This window comes from Sardina pilchardus, chromosome 24 (assembly GCF_963854185.1).
Source record: "Sardina pilchardus chromosome 24, fSarPil1.1, whole genome shotgun sequence".
Lineage (NCBI taxonomy): Eukaryota > Metazoa > Chordata > Actinopteri > Clupeiformes > Clupeidae > Sardina > Sardina pilchardus.
In genome coordinates, this window is record NC_085017.1 from 13,893,932 (window position 1) to 13,911,431 (window position 17,500).

Here is a 17,500-nt window from a genome sequence, read left to right on the forward strand (position 1 = left end):
AATGCAATTTCGCCCCGTCATTAACCACCTGGATGAGTGTGAGCTGGGAGTGCGGAGATATGCCCACCGAGCGCAGCGCCTCAATCTCTTCATCCCTCCGAGGGGGTCTAATGATGTGGGGTCCTCACACGGGCAGCCATGTGCCGCCGCCATTGCGCAGGAGCTGCTGAGTAGAGCTCGGAGATTGTGCCTTGGTGTGGGATGTAGTTTATATTCTGATGAAGAGAAAGGAAGTCAGTAGCGTAGTATTTAGTATGATGACTGTACCCACCCAGTCCTGTGTTTCTGAGGTTCATCTTAATGCTAATCTGTGAAGTGTCCCTTTAATGCTAATCGGTGAAGTGTCCCTTTAATACTTTTCTGCATCTACAGTATATCTCTCAGAGACCTGCACGGTGCTGCATTCTCTGCTCAGTCTTCTAGTCAAAGGTGCAGAGAGGACTATTTGAGGACGAGAAGAATGTATTTTATTGCATGATGCAATGTGTTGAAACAGGGCAAAATCCAGGAGGCAAACAGTTAAAGGATTTAGTGAAACAGGAAAGAAATCCACATAATGTGGATATGGATCCATGTGATTTGGAAATGCGCATCCATGAAGGATGTATTTTTGACTCTGGTGAGGAATCCATGTCGTCCATTTCTGTTGTACAGTAATATTTTGGAGTCAGTAGGGTCAGTGTCACTGCAGTATTCACATAGGATGTGAACATCATTTGATATGCTTTAAAGAATTACATCACCTCCAATGTGAACCAGTACCTCCTACACTGACGCTCTGCTACTGTGTTTCATACAGTACATCCCCCTCACCCATGCTGGGAAGATGTTCTGCTTTGTGAGGCGAATTAAAGATAACATGATATAGAGTAGAAACGACTTTTGTTTTTCTACACGTCAATTATTCATTTACTCGCCACATGTAATCTTACATGGAGCACACAAGGTTGCTATGGCTGACTAAAATGAGTGTGTGTGTGTGTGTGTGTGTGTGTGTTGCTTGTGCATCTGTGAGATAAACACAACTGCTCTGATTGATATTGCAATCACATTCTCAGTGAAACATATTCTTGTCGGGTGCAGCAGACTATAGTACGTGTTTGCCTGACAGATAGCGAGCTATTAGTGCGCTAACTAACCAGCTTGTGAGGACAATTATAGGTACAGATTCATCCCAGAACCCCTGGCACAACTCCCAAGAAATCAATAAACAAACAACACAGTCCCTTTTATGACTGAAATAGAGTTGGTGCGTCGCAACACCAACAGGACACACACAACACGGCTTTCCTTCACAGAGCTGAAATTGTGTGTAGCATTCCAGGAAATGCTTCAGAGGAGCACTTTGTGAGCAATAATGGTACACATCAACAAGCATTATTTTAATGCTGGCTCAGACCTGTGTCAGGACATTACAATGAGGTTGGGTTACAGGTTAAAAAGGACATATTTAACCCCTTTTTCCACAATTCTAGATATTTTCTTGAGGTCTTCATAAAACTTGTGTCATACATATTTGAAAATAGGGTGAAGAACTGCAACAGCCTTTTCAAGAGCCTTGTCCAGAGTGCAGTGTTTGTGTGCCAGTTCCTTTACAAATATTGGCATCTTGCTTGTTATACCTCTGCTTCATTCTTGTTCCTGATGTGTGTCTATCCTGATCTTGAGAAAGTATCTAATTATCTATGGTGAAAGATTGATGCTTTGTTCACTAGATGGCCAAACATTGAGCTACTTTCAGATCGATTTTCGAGTTCCTACTTGCTACTCGACATGACATTTTAGCCCTTTGAAAATTACCAAAAAATGTAACTGCCCCTTGATTTATCCCTAATATCTTCATGCCTTTGATATATGGCGAACTTGAATAATGGTGCATGGACATTAACAAGATTTTGTATTTAAAGAAAAGGTATTGATTGACAATGAGTATAAAAACATTCTTAATGTCACTATTTTTGCACTTTTGTCCCAAATCTAGGGCCTTGTAGTTTGGGCCATACAAACTTTTCAGTCATACTGAGAACATGCTTGTCTTCCATTCTACAAAGTTTGGGCAGGCTTTGAATAATGCCTTTCAAGATAACTAGTGCAGTGCCCATTCAAACATGCTATTCCTGTAGGAAACCCATAGCCCAATTGCATGCCTGCAGGTAGGCCTGCTTTAAAAATAGAATGATAGGGGAAAAGCATCATTCCAGCTAAGCATTCAATAATTAATACTGCATATTATTATTAGCCTGTATTATAATATAATAAATGTGCAGTGAGCAGGACAAACCGGCATTTGTTTTTTTTTTTTTTTAACAACACTGTGGTCATGTTGACACAAGGCCAAAAGGATGAAAAAAACGTTCAATGCTCGTGTGGACAACTAAATCAGTCTTAAGGAATCAGTCTTACAGTACCTGATTTGATACTGAATGGCCCATTGGCAGCTGCAGCACAATACATGCATAAAACCACTGAATAAACGCTGTATCCCAATGAACACCTGAAGTCACATCATAAAATGAACTGATATTATTCACACTTCAGATTCTACTCAAGTTTTCCTCTTTCTTTTCACTTGCTGATTAAGTGTTAACAGTGACATGAAAGTGAATATAATTGATTTGAATAGGTGGCCAAAGGATCTGAGTAACTAATGGTGGCACATTAGTCTTCCATCCTGGACTTTGTGAGCTCTGTGGTTTATGACACACCGCCAGATAACCTCATTTCCTCCTTTGACTAGTGAGAATGGGCAGCGAACTGCTGTGAACTAGGCAATTTACACTCTGTTCTCACAAGCCTCAAACTCTCAGTCCAATTTCTTCTCTCTGACAAGATAGCGCCAATAGTTTTTTGGAACTGTCAAATTGTAAAAATGCCAAATGGATTCACAACTTGGTTCACATGACAAAATGACAAATTTTCATTTGTAGTTCTCAAAGGCAGATACAGTAGGCGACATATCTTGCTCAGGTGCTATTACTATACTGTACATTCCTTTTGAGTGTGCCCGGTGATGTGTTCAAGTGTACAGCAGTGTATTAGCTGCAGTGCATAATCCACAGGACAGTGTTTTTTGCAAGTTAAAAGAAAAAAAAATCGTATTAGTACCATATTAACTGCCCCTGCGCATTAACCTTGTACTGTAACTGAAGACGCTTTGCAAAATCAATGCATAAGCTGTGGCCAATAGTTGGGAAATTACAGTGTGTGTGGATATATCCTTTGGGAGCACTGTACTGTCTTAATCAATCTGCTCTTCCTCTGTGGTTCTGGTGTAGGATCAAGGTGAATGATCAGATCGTGGAGGTGGACGGCACCAGCCTGGTGGGTGTCACCCAGAGCTTTGCAGCTTCGGTCCTGAGGAATACTCATGGCGTAGTGAAGTAAGTGAACTCCCTCTACCATCGACTAACAAAAAGACATACGCAAACACACAAAAGCATGTAAGCACACACAAGATATACTTCTGCAGTCCATGAACTTACTTACTCTCTCTCTCTCTCTCTCTCTCTCTCTCTGTGTCTCTCTCTTTCTCATTCATATACTGTACTCACATACTCTCTGTCACTCTCATTCTTTCTCTCTCATACAGACACACAAGCACATGCACACACACACACACACACACACACTTTTGTCTGCCACAAAGCCAGTGCCAGCCCAGTGCACTGCTCATCTACAGTGCCAACAGCACATCTACACTAAGCAGAGGATCAGATTCTATTCTGACATTCACAAAGACTAGTGGCTCAGAACAGCCTGCAACTGCAGTGCACTGCACTACACTGCACTACACTTCACCATGCCGGTGCCTCCGAATCTCCCAGCAGTCTCTGTGCAGGAGAACATGAGAGTGGTGTTCCGGAGTCTCTGTGCGGGAGAACATGAGAGTGGTGTTCCGTAGTCTCTGTGCAGGAGAACATGAGAGTGGTGTTCCGTAGTCTCTGTGTGAGAGAACATGAGAGTGGTGTTCCGTAGTCTCTGTGCGGGAGAACATGAGAGTGGTGTTCCGTAGTCTCTGTGTGGGAGAACATGAGAGTGGTGTTCCGTAGTCTCTGTGTGGGAGAACATGAGAGTGGTGTTCCGTAGTCTCTGTGTGGGAGAACATGAGAGTGGTGTTCCGTAGTCTCTGTGTGAGAGAACATGAGAGTGGTGTTCCGTAGTCTCTGTGCGGGAGAACATGAGAGTGGTGTTCCGTAGTCTCTGTGCTCTGTGGTCTCTGTGTGGGAGAACATGACAGTGGTGTTCCGTAGTCTCTGTGCGAGAGAACATGAGAGTGGTGTTCCGTAGTCTCTGTGCGGGAGAACATGAGAGTGGTGTTCCATAGTCTCTGTGCTCCGTAGTCGCTGTGCAGGAGAACATGAGAGTGGTGTTCCGTAGTCTCTGTGTGGGAGAACATGAGAGTGGTGTTCCGTAGTCTCTGTGTGGGAGAACATGAGAGTGGTGTTCCGTCACGTTGCCTCCAGAGAGAGAGAGGGAGAAAGAAAGAGAAAGACACACAGAGAGTGAGAGAGTGAGAGAGTGAGTGAGAGAGAGAGAGAGAGAGAGAGAGAGAGAGAGAGAGAGAGAGAGAGTGAGAGAGTGAGAGAGAGAGGAGCGAGACCCCCGGCTCTCTCTTTAACCGCGTCCCAGCGCCTCCCCTCCGACGTGCCAGAACAGTGCGGCCCTTTGTCCCACCGCAGCGGGAGAGCGGCCCCGAGAAAAGCACTCCTTTCAGAAACAATAGAGCGGCCCAGCATGGAGGGGAGGCTCCATCCTCTAAAGGCGCTGCGGATGGCTGGCAGGCCGACTGGCCCTGTAGCTCACCAGCAGTCTCTCCATGCTCATTTCACTGTCATGGTTATGACTGACCGGGCCAAAGGGGCCTTCTCTCTCCCCCCCTGCGCCTCCGTGTGCACTCTTTCTCTCCCTCTTTCTCTCCCTCTCCCTCTTTCTCTCCTCCTCTCTCTCGTCCTCCTTCCCGGCTTCCTCTGTCTCTGCGACTGCAGCTCTCTTTCTCTCTCTCTTTCACAAGCATAGTAATTATTATGATTGGAACATCAGTGGATATGCCAAAGTACAGTTACTTAAATTAGATTTCATAGTGGCCACATTATAGTTTATTTCCTACTTTTGGTGCTGTGATATTTTAGCACAGCGTGGTGCTCGTAATGTAATGCTTTATGCTCTATGGGGCTGATTTCAAAGAAGGTTTCAGAAGGTTGAGGTGACTCATGTGTTTCCATCTGCTGAAAGCCTTATCAAAAAATGTGCTGGACTCAATCGCGCCAGATTTCTCTAGATCTTATTGTTGCCATGTTGGCTTCATTCTACTGGATGTGTTCTGTGCTCTCCTTCCTTTTCCCTCTTTTTCCGCTCTCACTCCCTCACTTTTTCCCTTTCATCCTCTCTTTTTCCTTCCTTTTTTTCTTTGAATCACACTTTCCTATGGCAAGTCCCCCTTATTCACCCTCAAGAAGGATATTGCTTCGTGGCCCAGATTCGCCATTGGAGCTAAATTTATCTGCAGAAATTATGCAAGGCTCTCTAACCGCTGAGCGTGGCTGGACCCCGGCCCTCACATCTCAGCCAAGAGTCGCTCAGCGAAGCAACACTTGAGTGGGAGTGACTCACAGGGCTTGCTACGGAGAGTGGAGGAAGAATATAGAAAAGAGCCCCTTGGGTTTTTTCGCTGTGTGGGGGGGGGAGGGGGAGGTTGATGGGGGGTCCTGGCACTGGGTGAAATGGTGCACACATCCTGATCCTGAAGTGTGGCGTGTCATGGCTTGAAAGGAAAGGATGCATAGGAGATTGTGTGTGTGTGCGAGTGTGTGTGTGTGCGTGTGTGTGTGTGTGTGCGTGCCTGTGTTATATCTGAGTGCTTGTAGACATGTGTGTATGAGTTTGTGTGTGTGTGTGCGTGTGTGTGTGTGTGTGTGTGTGTGTGTGTGTGAGTGTGTGTGTGTGTGCGTTCGTGCATGCGTGCGTGTGCCCGTGCGTGCGTGTGTGCATGTGTGCATGTGTGTGTGTAATATCTGAGTGCATGTGGACGTGTGTGTATGAGTTTGCGTGGGTGCATGTTTGTGTGTGTAAGGGTATGTGCGTGTGTGTGTGTGCGTGTGTGTGTAATATCTGAGTGCATGTGGACGTGTGTGTATGAGTTTGCGTGGGTGCATGTTTGTGTGTGTAAGGGGGGGTATGTGCGTGACGTGTCTACGTTAGTGTGTGCGCGCTGCAGTACAGTAGGTTCCATTCCCAGCATGCTGCTTATACTGTACCGTAGCCAGTCCGACCCCCCGTGTGTTGGGAGTGCTGACGGGGCGAGCTGTTTCCAGGTCAGTGGTTGAGCCGCGCTAGCCAGTCAGTGCTACAGCAACACGCAGAGAGGCAGGCCTAGAGAGAGAGAGAGAGAGAGAGAGAGAAAGAGAGAGAGAGAGAGAGAGAGAGAGAGAGAAAGAGCAAGAGAGAGAGAGAGAGAGAGATATGGACAGAGAGAGAAAGAGAGGGAGATACAGTAGGGTGAGCCCTGCTGTGAATCAGCTCAGTTGTTCCTTCAGATGTCGATCAAGTTTGGGGGCGTCCTGCCAGCTGCCTCGCTACGTTAAGCACTGGACCACCTATTAGGGTCTTCCTATTGAGTGCGCCCACAGACCTCTCCCTCTCTCCCTCTCTCCCTCTCTCCCTCTCCACAGCATCCCCACCTCTCCTCATCATGTCCACTCATCCATCCTGACAGAGCTCTGTGGGACACTCATAAACAAGGCGTGCCCATCAGTCACCCTAATGCTGGGCCGGGATTGGTTTTTTCCTGTATTGTGTGCCTTTGGGTGGATTTGTTTGTTTAGTTGCTGTTTTTTTCCTTTTCTTTTCTTTTCTTTCTTTTTTTTTGCTGTAAACACAGTGACATTGACATGAGGTCGGGCGCTCTGTGTGAAGATGTTTTTGACTGTAGTCAAGAGGTGATAATGACACACCGCAGGATTGACATATTAACCTTCAGGCAAATGGTCTTTCATCTTGTTGACCTATGATTGTCACTGTTTTTTTTGCCTCCATTGAGTGGCTCAGAAATAGTTTATAGACCAAACTGAGCAGAACATTGTTTGGGTGATTTATGGATGGTTTGGGTTAAGAAGCAAGGGCGCTAGGAATATAGTTTAAGGACACGGCAGAAGTGTGAAATCTCTTTTCTGAAATAACACTTTTTTTTCTCACTTGAAAGGCCACGGGTGGACTGTTGTCTGTAGCGTGCCAAATGATTTTTCAACACTTCAACCCGTAAGGCCCGAAGTGTACCCCTTAGGATTTTGACCGTAATTGATTTGGGATGAAATCTTTTTTTTCCTCGGTCACTGCCGCCGCCGCTACTGCCGTGCTCACTTCCTGTTTCCTGTTTCCTGTCCCCCTGGTGCAGGTTCATGATTGGCCGGGAGCGGCCGGGCCAGGAGAGCGAGGTGGCGCAGCTGATCAGCCAGACGCTGGAGCAGGAGCGGCGTCAGCGGGAGATGATGGAGCAGCAGTACGCCCAGTACGACGCCGACGACGACGAGGTGAGGCCCACGCCCAGCGGGGTTACTATAGAAACGACTATATTTATAGAGCCGCAAGCATAGGTCTTAAATTGTAATTCAATGGTGTGGAGACCATCTTTTCAAAAGAGTTCTGAGTGAAAAAAAAAAGTTCAACTTCTCTGGAAAACACACCCAATATGATGCTGACGATGAGGATGTGAGAGCCACTCCCGTGGGGTTACTATAGAAACTAGCGCTGTGTCTCCAACCACGTTCTTGCACACTTCAAATACTTAGTTTAAGTATATAGTGCAGATATTGGGACAGTACTAACCATCGAAAAGAGGGCACAACGCAAGTAAGCACTGTACGTGTACTGAGAGAAGTATGCATTTTGAGACACAGCCTTGTAGTCAGTGTTTGCATGTGCCATCTCTTTTGGAGCTGCAAGCGTAGGTTTTAAGTTATAATCCAGTGGCGTAGTTGCCATCTTTTCAAAAGAGTTCTGAGTGAAAAACACACCCCCAGGCCAAGCGCTCATTTGACAGCTGACCAACAAGCTAACTACTGATACGTTCATAAAACAACCAGCAGAAATGGAAAGGCTTATTATGATTGAGCAGAGTGAGCTACAGTATATGTTACAGAGTTGTCCTACCCCATGGAAGCTTCTAGGACACCCAGCGGTTTGTGTGCAGACACTGGGGTTTGTATCAGTTGTTACAGGTGCCCAACATACAGTATTTTTTCTAAGGATTCCTCCTGTAACAGGCAGCTATCTTTTTTCTTTGTGTTTTGTGCTTGAAGTAGACGTGTAAGGTCTAGACTAGAGAAAACGAAAGTCATGAATTGTTAAAACATCTGCTCAAGTTTGCTGGAAGCAAGCACAGTCATACAGCCCGGTAGACATAAAAGCTGGAATCTAAGGTAGAAGTAAGGATGACCCCCATAAGAAAGTTTTTAGATGTCTTTTGCTTTAATGTGCATGCCAGTTTCTCTCTCATCTCGGCAGATTTGGCAGATATCCCAAGGTTGATTAAGTCCAAGCTTCCCACACAAAAATCAAATGCACTGTGGATTACAGTGATGCAGATAATTGCAGTGGTTTGTGCATTTTGCATGTCGATCATTTGTGTACAAATATGGTCTCTCGTCTCATATACTGAATATATTTGATCATGTACCAGAAATTACAGATGATTCTATTTTTGAATGAGAAGCTGTAGCAGAGCTTGCATTCAGGCAGCATATTCAGGCTTTCGAAGTGACACATGTACTGTATGCGTACACACACACACACCCACAAACACACACGCATATTATCACTCGTCCCTCATTAGCAGTTCAAGAAGTAATTTGCTGTGGGGCTCTCCAGCCCTCTGTTAGTGCCAGTCTGTCGGGCAGGCCTACAGCACAGGTGATTTGTTTCTCACGTATTAAACACAGACAGATAAACGCATTCCGGTAATGCTTGCCTCCGTTGCCATGGCGATAGGCGGCTCCATTAGCGCACCACGGCGAGACCTCACAAAAGCGGCCCAAGTAATTAGATGCCATCACTCAGGCGGGCATAATCACGCCTATGGGGGCAGCGCAGCGCAGCGGCACACGTTTGCAGCTCCCTCTCATCATTTGAGGACTGGGTGATCATTTCAAGTGCCAAGGAAATGTCAAGGTGTCAAAGAAATGATTTGTCCTTGTAAGACGGCATGCAATTTAAATGTGATAACGTGTGTCAGGGGGTGGTGAGGTGGTGGACACGGTGCTGGTGGTGGTGGTGGTGGTGTTGGCGGTGGTGGTGGTGGTGGTGTGGGTATTAACTGTATTCAGGCACGCGTCCTTCATTACTTGTCAGTGGAAATGCAAATCGGGGCTTGGAGTCAGGTGTCTGCATTAATGCGGGGCTGTCGAGACACCGGCAGCCCGGAACAGCTCTCTCTCTCTCTCTCTCTCTCTCTCTCTCTCTCTCTCTCTCTCTCTCTGTCTCTATCCCTCTCTCACCTTCTCTCTCTCTCACCTGCTGTAATGCTACTTAGGCTTGAGTTGTCTCACACACACACACACACACACACACACAAATGCACATGCACACACACACACACACACACACACACTGGTCCTCCAGCAATACCTCCATGATGTTCTCCATTAGTCACAGCATTAGGCTAATAAACGTGTGCAGGTTAGAGATGCCTCTAATGGATTCTTTAGTGTGTTTTAAATGTTAGAGGGTGTGTCTGAAAGAGAGAGAGAGAGAGAGAGAGAGAGAGAGAGAGAGAGAGAGAGAGAGAGAGAGAGAGAGAGCATGTGTTATACCCAGGGGGAAAGGTACAGTGGCTTGTTGGAACAGTCACAATGGTATTTATTCTTTGCTGGTCTTAAGATGTGTCATGTGTATATGTTTCCATTTTTGCATTTGTGTACTGTGTGTGTGTGTGTGTGTGTGTGTGTGTGTGTGTGTGTGTGTGTGTGTGTGTGTGTGTGTGTGTGTGTGTGTGTGTGTGTGTGTGTGTGTGTGGTAGGTAGCTCTAGGTGCAAGATGGATTGGATTAGTGCAATCTCAGGGAAACAAGGAGTAGTACTTAAACACAGAGTAGTATTGTGTGTGAGTGCGTGCATACGTGCGTGTGTGTGTGTGTCTGTGTGTGTGTGTGTGTGTGTGTGTGTGTAAGAGAGAGAGAGAGAATGGAGGGAATGAGATGAGAAACAGAGTTAGAGATGGTGAGTAAAATAAATGGCTCAAACGGAAAAATAAAATAAGGGAAAAGTGGGATAAGATAAAGAAAGAAAGAAAGAAAGAAAGAGAGTCAGTAAGAAAGTAAGAAAGAAAGAATGAAAGAAAAGAAAAGACAGAGAGGTCCCCTCCAGAAATGTCCTGCTGGGTGGATTAGCACAGCAGCTCAGCATAAGCAGCTGCCTTAGGCTGCTGTCCACGCCAGCATTGGTCAGAAACAGGACAACAGCCTAATACACACACACACACACACACACACACACACACACACACACACACACACACACACACACACACACACACACACACACACTCTCGCACAAACACATTCACTCACTCAATAACACACACACACACACTCTCTCACAAACACATTCACTCTCTCACAAACATGTTCACTCTCTCACAAACATGTTCACTCTCTCACAAACACGTTCACTCTCTCACTAACACATTCACTCACTCACCAATAAACATATTTCCTAATATATACACATGCACCCACGATCTAATACATAATTAAATATACACATGCACTTGCTCACTAATACACACTGTATGCAATCACTCACTAACATACTGTATGTGCCCACTTACTAATACATAGACATGCACTTGTGCACTAATACACACACATGCACTGCGCACTAATACACAGACATGCACTTGTGCACTAATACACACACATGCACTGCGCACTAATACACACACATGTGTTCACTGACTAATGTGCATGTGCTCACTCACTAATATACACACACACACACACACACACATGCACTCAGTAATGCTCAAAAATGCACTCACTCACTCATATACACACACACATGCACTCAGTAATGCTCAAACATACACTCACTCACTAATAAACACACACATGCACTCACTAATACACACACACTTGCTCACTAATACACACACATACACTCACTCACTAATACACACACACATGCACTCACTAATACGCACACACACTTGCTCACTAATACACACACATATACTCACTCAATAATACACACACACATAGTCACAAAGGCATGCACTTGTACAGTGCCTATTTTCATATGCACATTCTTATTTACCGTTTTTGCCCATTGCTTGCACACCAAAAACAAATGCTTAGACCAAAACCTCAATTCCTTAACTTCTTGTAGCATACCTTAAATGCTCTGTAACCATAGCGAAGACATATTATCTGTTTTGCACATTGTTTGCAATTCTGCAACACACTTATTGCGAAACACTACAAACGGTTTCTTACGTTAGATACTGTTCAAAAATGAAATCATCTGTTATCATTGGGAAAACTCTTCAAAATGCAAGCACATCTGGTAATGGCAATACCCACACACATACCTGAAAACACTTACAGTACAGAGAAAATTGAACACCAATCAGTATTGAGGCTTAGCACTACAAATAGACTTTGTATTGTGCACCTGTTCAAGTGTGCACTTTTATATTGGTACCCGTGCACAGTTATGTATTTGCCCCTTTAATCCCCATTTCTAAAAATCGAAGAATTATTTTCAGTTTGCCAGTGAAAAATACATGACCACCAACCACATACAGAAGGTACCTGCATGCCTCTTTTGAAAGCAATGAAAGGGGCATGCAGAGACATTGAGGTAGGGTCAGTTCAAAGGTGGATATGACACACATGATGATATTTTCCCCATTGCCTAGTACAAGAGGACATTGCCTGCGATGTTAGCGAGGACTTTTACTACAGTAAAATAGCAATATCTCCAATAATGTTTTGTTTTTTTTACTTTTTCTATTTTTCTTTTATTTCTGTAAGTGGTTTTTTTTTTGTAAAAAACTAGTATGCTGCCAAAAAAGTTGAGTTTGAGTTTCACAGAAGACTGAGTCTGAGAAAATTACAATAAAGAATAGAACCAGAAAGACTGCAGTGTTTTATATAAAGCACATCAGTGTGTTGCTGTTGATTTGAAAGAGTAATTAAACTGGTCCATGTGTGTTTGGTTTTGTTGAAATAATTACATTTTTCGAAAGGGCTGTTGAGTTTTTATTGCAGTGTTTTCATTTAGTAATTTTGGCACAGATGGGTTGTTTATCTCGAAGTGCTATGTCTGTGTGTAGAGTTTTGACATAATGAGCCAAATCCAGCAATATGTGTGTAAGCAATAGGCAAAAACTGTAATACACTCTAGAAATCTACATTCAACCATGCCATGTGCGGTAGCAGTATACAAAATGTAGAAAGACATATTTGAGTGTGCCGTCACTCACACAGAGCAGCACAATCTCACAGACTCACTTACACACTCTGGAGAAGGTCCTGCAGTGCATGTGAAGAGGGTCAGTGTGTAGTTCTTCTTCTGCGCTGTGTGTGAACACCTGGTGCTTTTCATACAGCACAGTCAGCCCCTTGCTGCTTCCTGGAGCCTCAGTGCCTTCCTATAATGTAAACCCTGGCGCAGACCTATAGACTAATGGAGGCTGACACGCTGAAAGGAGCTAATTGCTCTCCTGTGCCCGAGCCAGCGCAGAACAGCAGCACTCAGTACAGTAGCGCTCAGTAGCCTCAGCCCGCGTGTAGAGCAGAGTGGGAGGAAAACTCACTTTTATCTCCGCCCATGTACCTCCAGCAGCTTTACATCGATCACGGGCCCATCCATTCACTGGGCGTGTGTGTGCGTGTGCGTGTGCGTGTGCGTGTGCGTGTGCGTGTGCGTGTGCGTGTGCGTGTGCGTGTTCACGTGTGTTCCATGTGTTAACGTGTGTGTGTGTGTGTGTGTGTGTGTGTGCGTGTGTGTCTATGTACGTGTCTGTGAGTGTTTCTATGTGCGTGTACAGTATGTGTGTGTGCATGTCTGTGTGTGTCTGTGTAAATGTATGAGATGCAAACTGGAAGCTGTAGAAGCTTTTACCTTTGTAAAGTGTGTTACTGTGTGTGTGTGTGTGTGTTAAATGAAAATGCTTGTCAAAGTAGGCACACCTGTCTTGGTTTAGAGCAGTCAGGCCAAACCATCTCACCTTAAAAAACCTTCTCATCCCATCCAGTGCAGGAGTGCAGGCAGCCATGCAGAACATCACCTCTCTCTGTATCCCTGTTATTCAGCTCTGTTACCTCAGGCTTCAGCTTTCTAGGGGAGATTTACTGTTTTGGACAGAACCTCACAGTGTGTGTGTGTGTGTGTGTGTGTGTGTGTGTGTGTGTGTGTGTGTGTGTGTGTGTGTGTGAGTCCTTGTGCATGCGTACATTTGATATACTGTACATGGTCAATGTCTCACAACTACAGTTATTCTCAGCTCCCCTCCAGATGAATAGTCCTAGTGTTGCTTTGTTTCTCCCGGCCTCTTGGTGGATTTTCTAGTTTGACTGAAATGAAGGGTTTATGCTGAATACAAAAACTGGTGTATGGTTACTCTACTCTCAAACTTCCTTCTGGAAGGAAGTTTTGTGAGTGGTGAAAGTCATGGCAGTGGGGAAATTAGTACTTTAAACTGGAAGGGATAATTATGACTCTTGTAAATGCTTCAGTGTTGTTCAGTTCATCCCAATAGACTTAAACGTTCTCACAGTTTCATGAGTACTGTATCTGTCTTGCCACACTGAAGAGAGTAATCAAGACTAAGAAGAGGTGAAGGAAATGTACTGTTCTGTCTTTATGGATGCTGGTTTCATTGTGCTAACTTGGAAAATCTGATGTATCTGCATTTTCCGGAGTATAAGTAGCAGCAGTCAAAAAATGCCTCATGTAGAGGAAAATGCTATAGCCTTAGTCGCACCTGACTATAAGTCGCAGGGCCAGCCAAACTATGAAAAAAAGTGCGACTTATAGTCCGGAAAATACGGTATCTGTTATGGTGGCACTTTCTGAGCGGGCAGAATGGACATGGAGTTAAAAAACAAGATGGCCGACATTAGCATGTTTATCCTCTGCTGGCTTATCTTTACATAAGCCTTGTGTAAGATGCACTGGTGCCGGCGGACACCCTCCTTATCCCCACATCTGTGGCTATGCGCCAGTGGGTGTCTGGGTCAGATGGGAGTGTCTGGATGGTTTGATGGTTTGCTTTTGGAAGCTGAAATGCTAACGCTAACGCTAGTGTCTCTCCTGATCTCAGACGGGGGAGTACGCCACCGACGAGGAGGAGGAAGAGGTGGGGCCGGCCGCCACCGACGGCGAGATGACCATCGAGGTGTTCGACCTTCCCGAGACCGAGGACATCATCTCGCCCTCCGACCTGGACGCCACCAAACTCTATCAGAAATTCCGAGAGGTACAAAAGTGACCCCAAAAAGTAGTCTTCAGCTCAAGGTGTTTTGTTATATTTTTAAAAATAGACCTGCAATCCCTTAAAGACGCTACTGGAGTAATACTGCCGATGTCTGCAGATAGGGATGGCTGTGCTCATGTAGTTTTGTGAGCCGCTATGGCAGGAAAATCCTCCTTGTGTAACCATGATCTATCTTCCTCCATCACTCAAATTGCCTGAGCCGTGTTACATGGCTCCCGAGGTTGGAAATATCAAATCCCAGCATCCCATAGCCCATGCCCTCCTCCACTTTGTCCTCACTACATTCCTCTATCCACATGCCACTCCCTCCTTCCCTCCCTTTCTCAGTCAGTCACTCACTCACTCACTCACTCACTCACAGACATACACTCTCTCTGTCTCTCTCGCTCACTTGCAAACACACCCTCTCTCTTTCAATCACTTACATACACACAGGCACACACACACACACACACACACACACACACACACTACTGATCCCTCCTGGACCGCTGCTTCCTTTCTCCACTCCTGAGTCTCCCCGTGCGCCTGAGAGACAGGACTTGTGATTCCTGGGTGCAGCACTGGTGGTTAGCGTAGCATCAGCAGCAGCCATCACTGTGCCGCTCCGAGCCGAGGCTGGACGTTTGATACGATCCCCCTCCTCCTCCTCCGCCTCCTCCTCCTCCTCCTCCTCCTCTTCCTCTCTCCTTCTCTCACTGTCTCTCTCTCTCTCTCCCCCCACCCTTGCCTGCCCTCCTCTCTGTGTGTCCACAGCTGCAGATAAAGCACACAGTCACAGAGGCCGAGATTCAGAAACTCAAAAGCAAGGTAAGGATCTCTCCGTCTCTCTCTTACCTCTCCTCTCATCGCCCGACTGCTTCAAAACTCGCCGAAAGATGCTGGGAGATAGGGGACATCCGTCCACTGCTTGGCCTAGCCTTGCTTGCCTTGCTTGCCTTGATTTAGGGGGGAGGTGGCATGATTTAGAGATTGGAAGTCGCTGATCTTTGGAGAGAAATGTTGATATTGTGAGAAAGACTCAGGTTAGTTTGGCTTGGTAAGAGCAAGAATAGATTACAAAAGTAGAGGTTTAGAAAGTGGTGTTGTTTTAAAAAGATGTCAATAATTAGCTTCATAGCTACTGGGAACAACTAGATAATCCTTCTGGGAAAGCTAATGTATGGTTTATTGTTAAGTCATAATCCTCTTGAATTGTAAATACCTAGCTGACCAGATCATAGTTCATAATTCAGCGTTGTGCCAGGTCTGGGTGAAACAGCTAGCTGGCATGCTTTGGTGCGACAAGCCTTAGCTTACTTGTGGTGAGGGGTAACAGGTGTTTATTAGTATCCGCTCCTCTTGGCACACCGCTGGTTAAGCGACTCGTCTGTCAGAATGAGGGCTGAACTCCAGGGGTTTGTACTCCTTGCATGTGTGATAATCAGGAGGCATGTCAGCCTAATTGCACGGCAGCTCTGCTCTTAATGTTACATGGCCTGATTGTTTAAAGTCTTTGTTTGAAAGACCTGTCAGACAATCTGTTTTACATAGTGTTTTTGATAGTGTTATGATAGTGGGAGTTGTAGTTCAGTTTTAAACACAGACAGGGTATGGTATATAGCTTTTCTCTCTTTATCTCTCTCTCTCTCTCTCTCTCTCTTTGCCTGTCTTTGGCATTTTTGTGTTTTGTTTTACGCTTCTGTCATTCCATCTTCACTCCTGTTCAATCTGAAGGTCTTGAGTTTTCTCACTCGCTCTCCATTTCAATTCTCATTGTCAACGCTGGAGTCTCTCTGTGAGGGCTGCCTGAACATGAACATTAGCCATTTCACGGCATCTTACAAATTGCCTCATCTGTGCTACGCTGCTCTTGATATTGGGTGTGAAGAAATATAAAGTACCCTAGGACTTCTCTCACTCTTTCCCTTTCCCTCTCCTTCTCTCTATCCCTCTCCTCCCCCTGCTTTTTCTCTCTCTCCCACCTTCCTTTGTGCTCCTGTGAGAGCTGTGTGTAATACTAAACCTTAAGTGCTTCTGTGGGCTATCTCTGACACTCTCTGGTGAATTTGTGTGTGTGTGTGTGTGTGTGTGTGTGTGTCTGTGTGTCTATGTGTGTTCACCTACATTTGTATGCGTATGTCGGCCTGTTCCATTTGCCTTTGTGTGTGTGTGTGTGTGTGTGTGCATGTGCTCATGCGTATGTGTATGGTGTTTGTGTACGCATGTATGTACACGTGCTTGTACATGTACTGTGCATGCATGTGCACTTGTCTGCAAATGTGTGTGTGTGTGTGTGCGTGTGTGTGTGTGTGTGTGTGTGTGCGTCTGCGTCTACGTCTGCGTCCACACCCACAGCTCCAGGCGGTGGAGAAGGAGAAGCAGCGCTGGGAGCGGGAGAAGACGCAGCTGAAGCAGAGCATCGAGGACAACAAGGAGAGGATGCTCAAGCTGGAGAGCTACTGGATCGAGGCGCAGACACTGTGCCACACCGTCAACGAGCACCTCAAGGAGGCCCAGAGCCAGTACCAGACCCTGGAGAAGAAGTACAACAAGGCCAAGAAGCTCATCAAAGACTTCCAGCAGAAGTGAGTCCTAGTTGTGGGCAGAACCTCAGGATGTTTTGGGGAACACGAACATCAACAAACATGTCTGAGGAGTGTCCTGAAGGCACATCTGCGCAGCATAGCCAGCAGACACAACTTTTAGCCTTCTTTGTAGTATGCCAAGCTTCCACACGTTATGTGGACAAAACCATCCTACTTGTGAATAAATTATAATTATAGTAATAATAATAATAATAATAATAATAATAATAATAATAATAATAATAATAAATGCTTGTAAGTGCTGACCTATGTGAGCTACTAATAATATGTATTAATACTATTATTAATGATAATAATAATAATGTCTGTTGTCTAATCATGAAGACATTTTTTTAAGAATCAGCTATTGATTAAATTAATTTGATTACAGTTTAGGAGGTTATGAAGCCTCCTTCAGATTTTAAAAGCATTCACCCTCAGAA

General features: G+C 45.2%; 1 protein-coding gene across 1 annotated transcript in view; it reads left to right on the forward strand.

The window, feature by feature from the left end:
- The window catches only part of ppp1r9a (protein phosphatase 1, regulatory subunit 9A), a 53,491-nt gene that overhangs the window by 18,168 nt on the left and 17,823 nt on the right, over positions 1–17,500 (forward strand). The window contains exons 5-9 of the mRNA XM_062530142.1: positions 3,276–3,380; positions 7,391–7,526; positions 14,317–14,472; positions 15,247–15,300; positions 16,828–17,057. Coding sequence (XP_062386126.1) covers positions 3,276–3,380; positions 7,391–7,526; positions 14,317–14,472; positions 15,247–15,300; positions 16,828–17,057 — 681 coding nt within the window. The remainder of the gene's footprint in view (positions 1–3,275; positions 3,381–7,390; positions 7,527–14,316; positions 14,473–15,246; positions 15,301–16,827; positions 17,058–17,500) is intronic.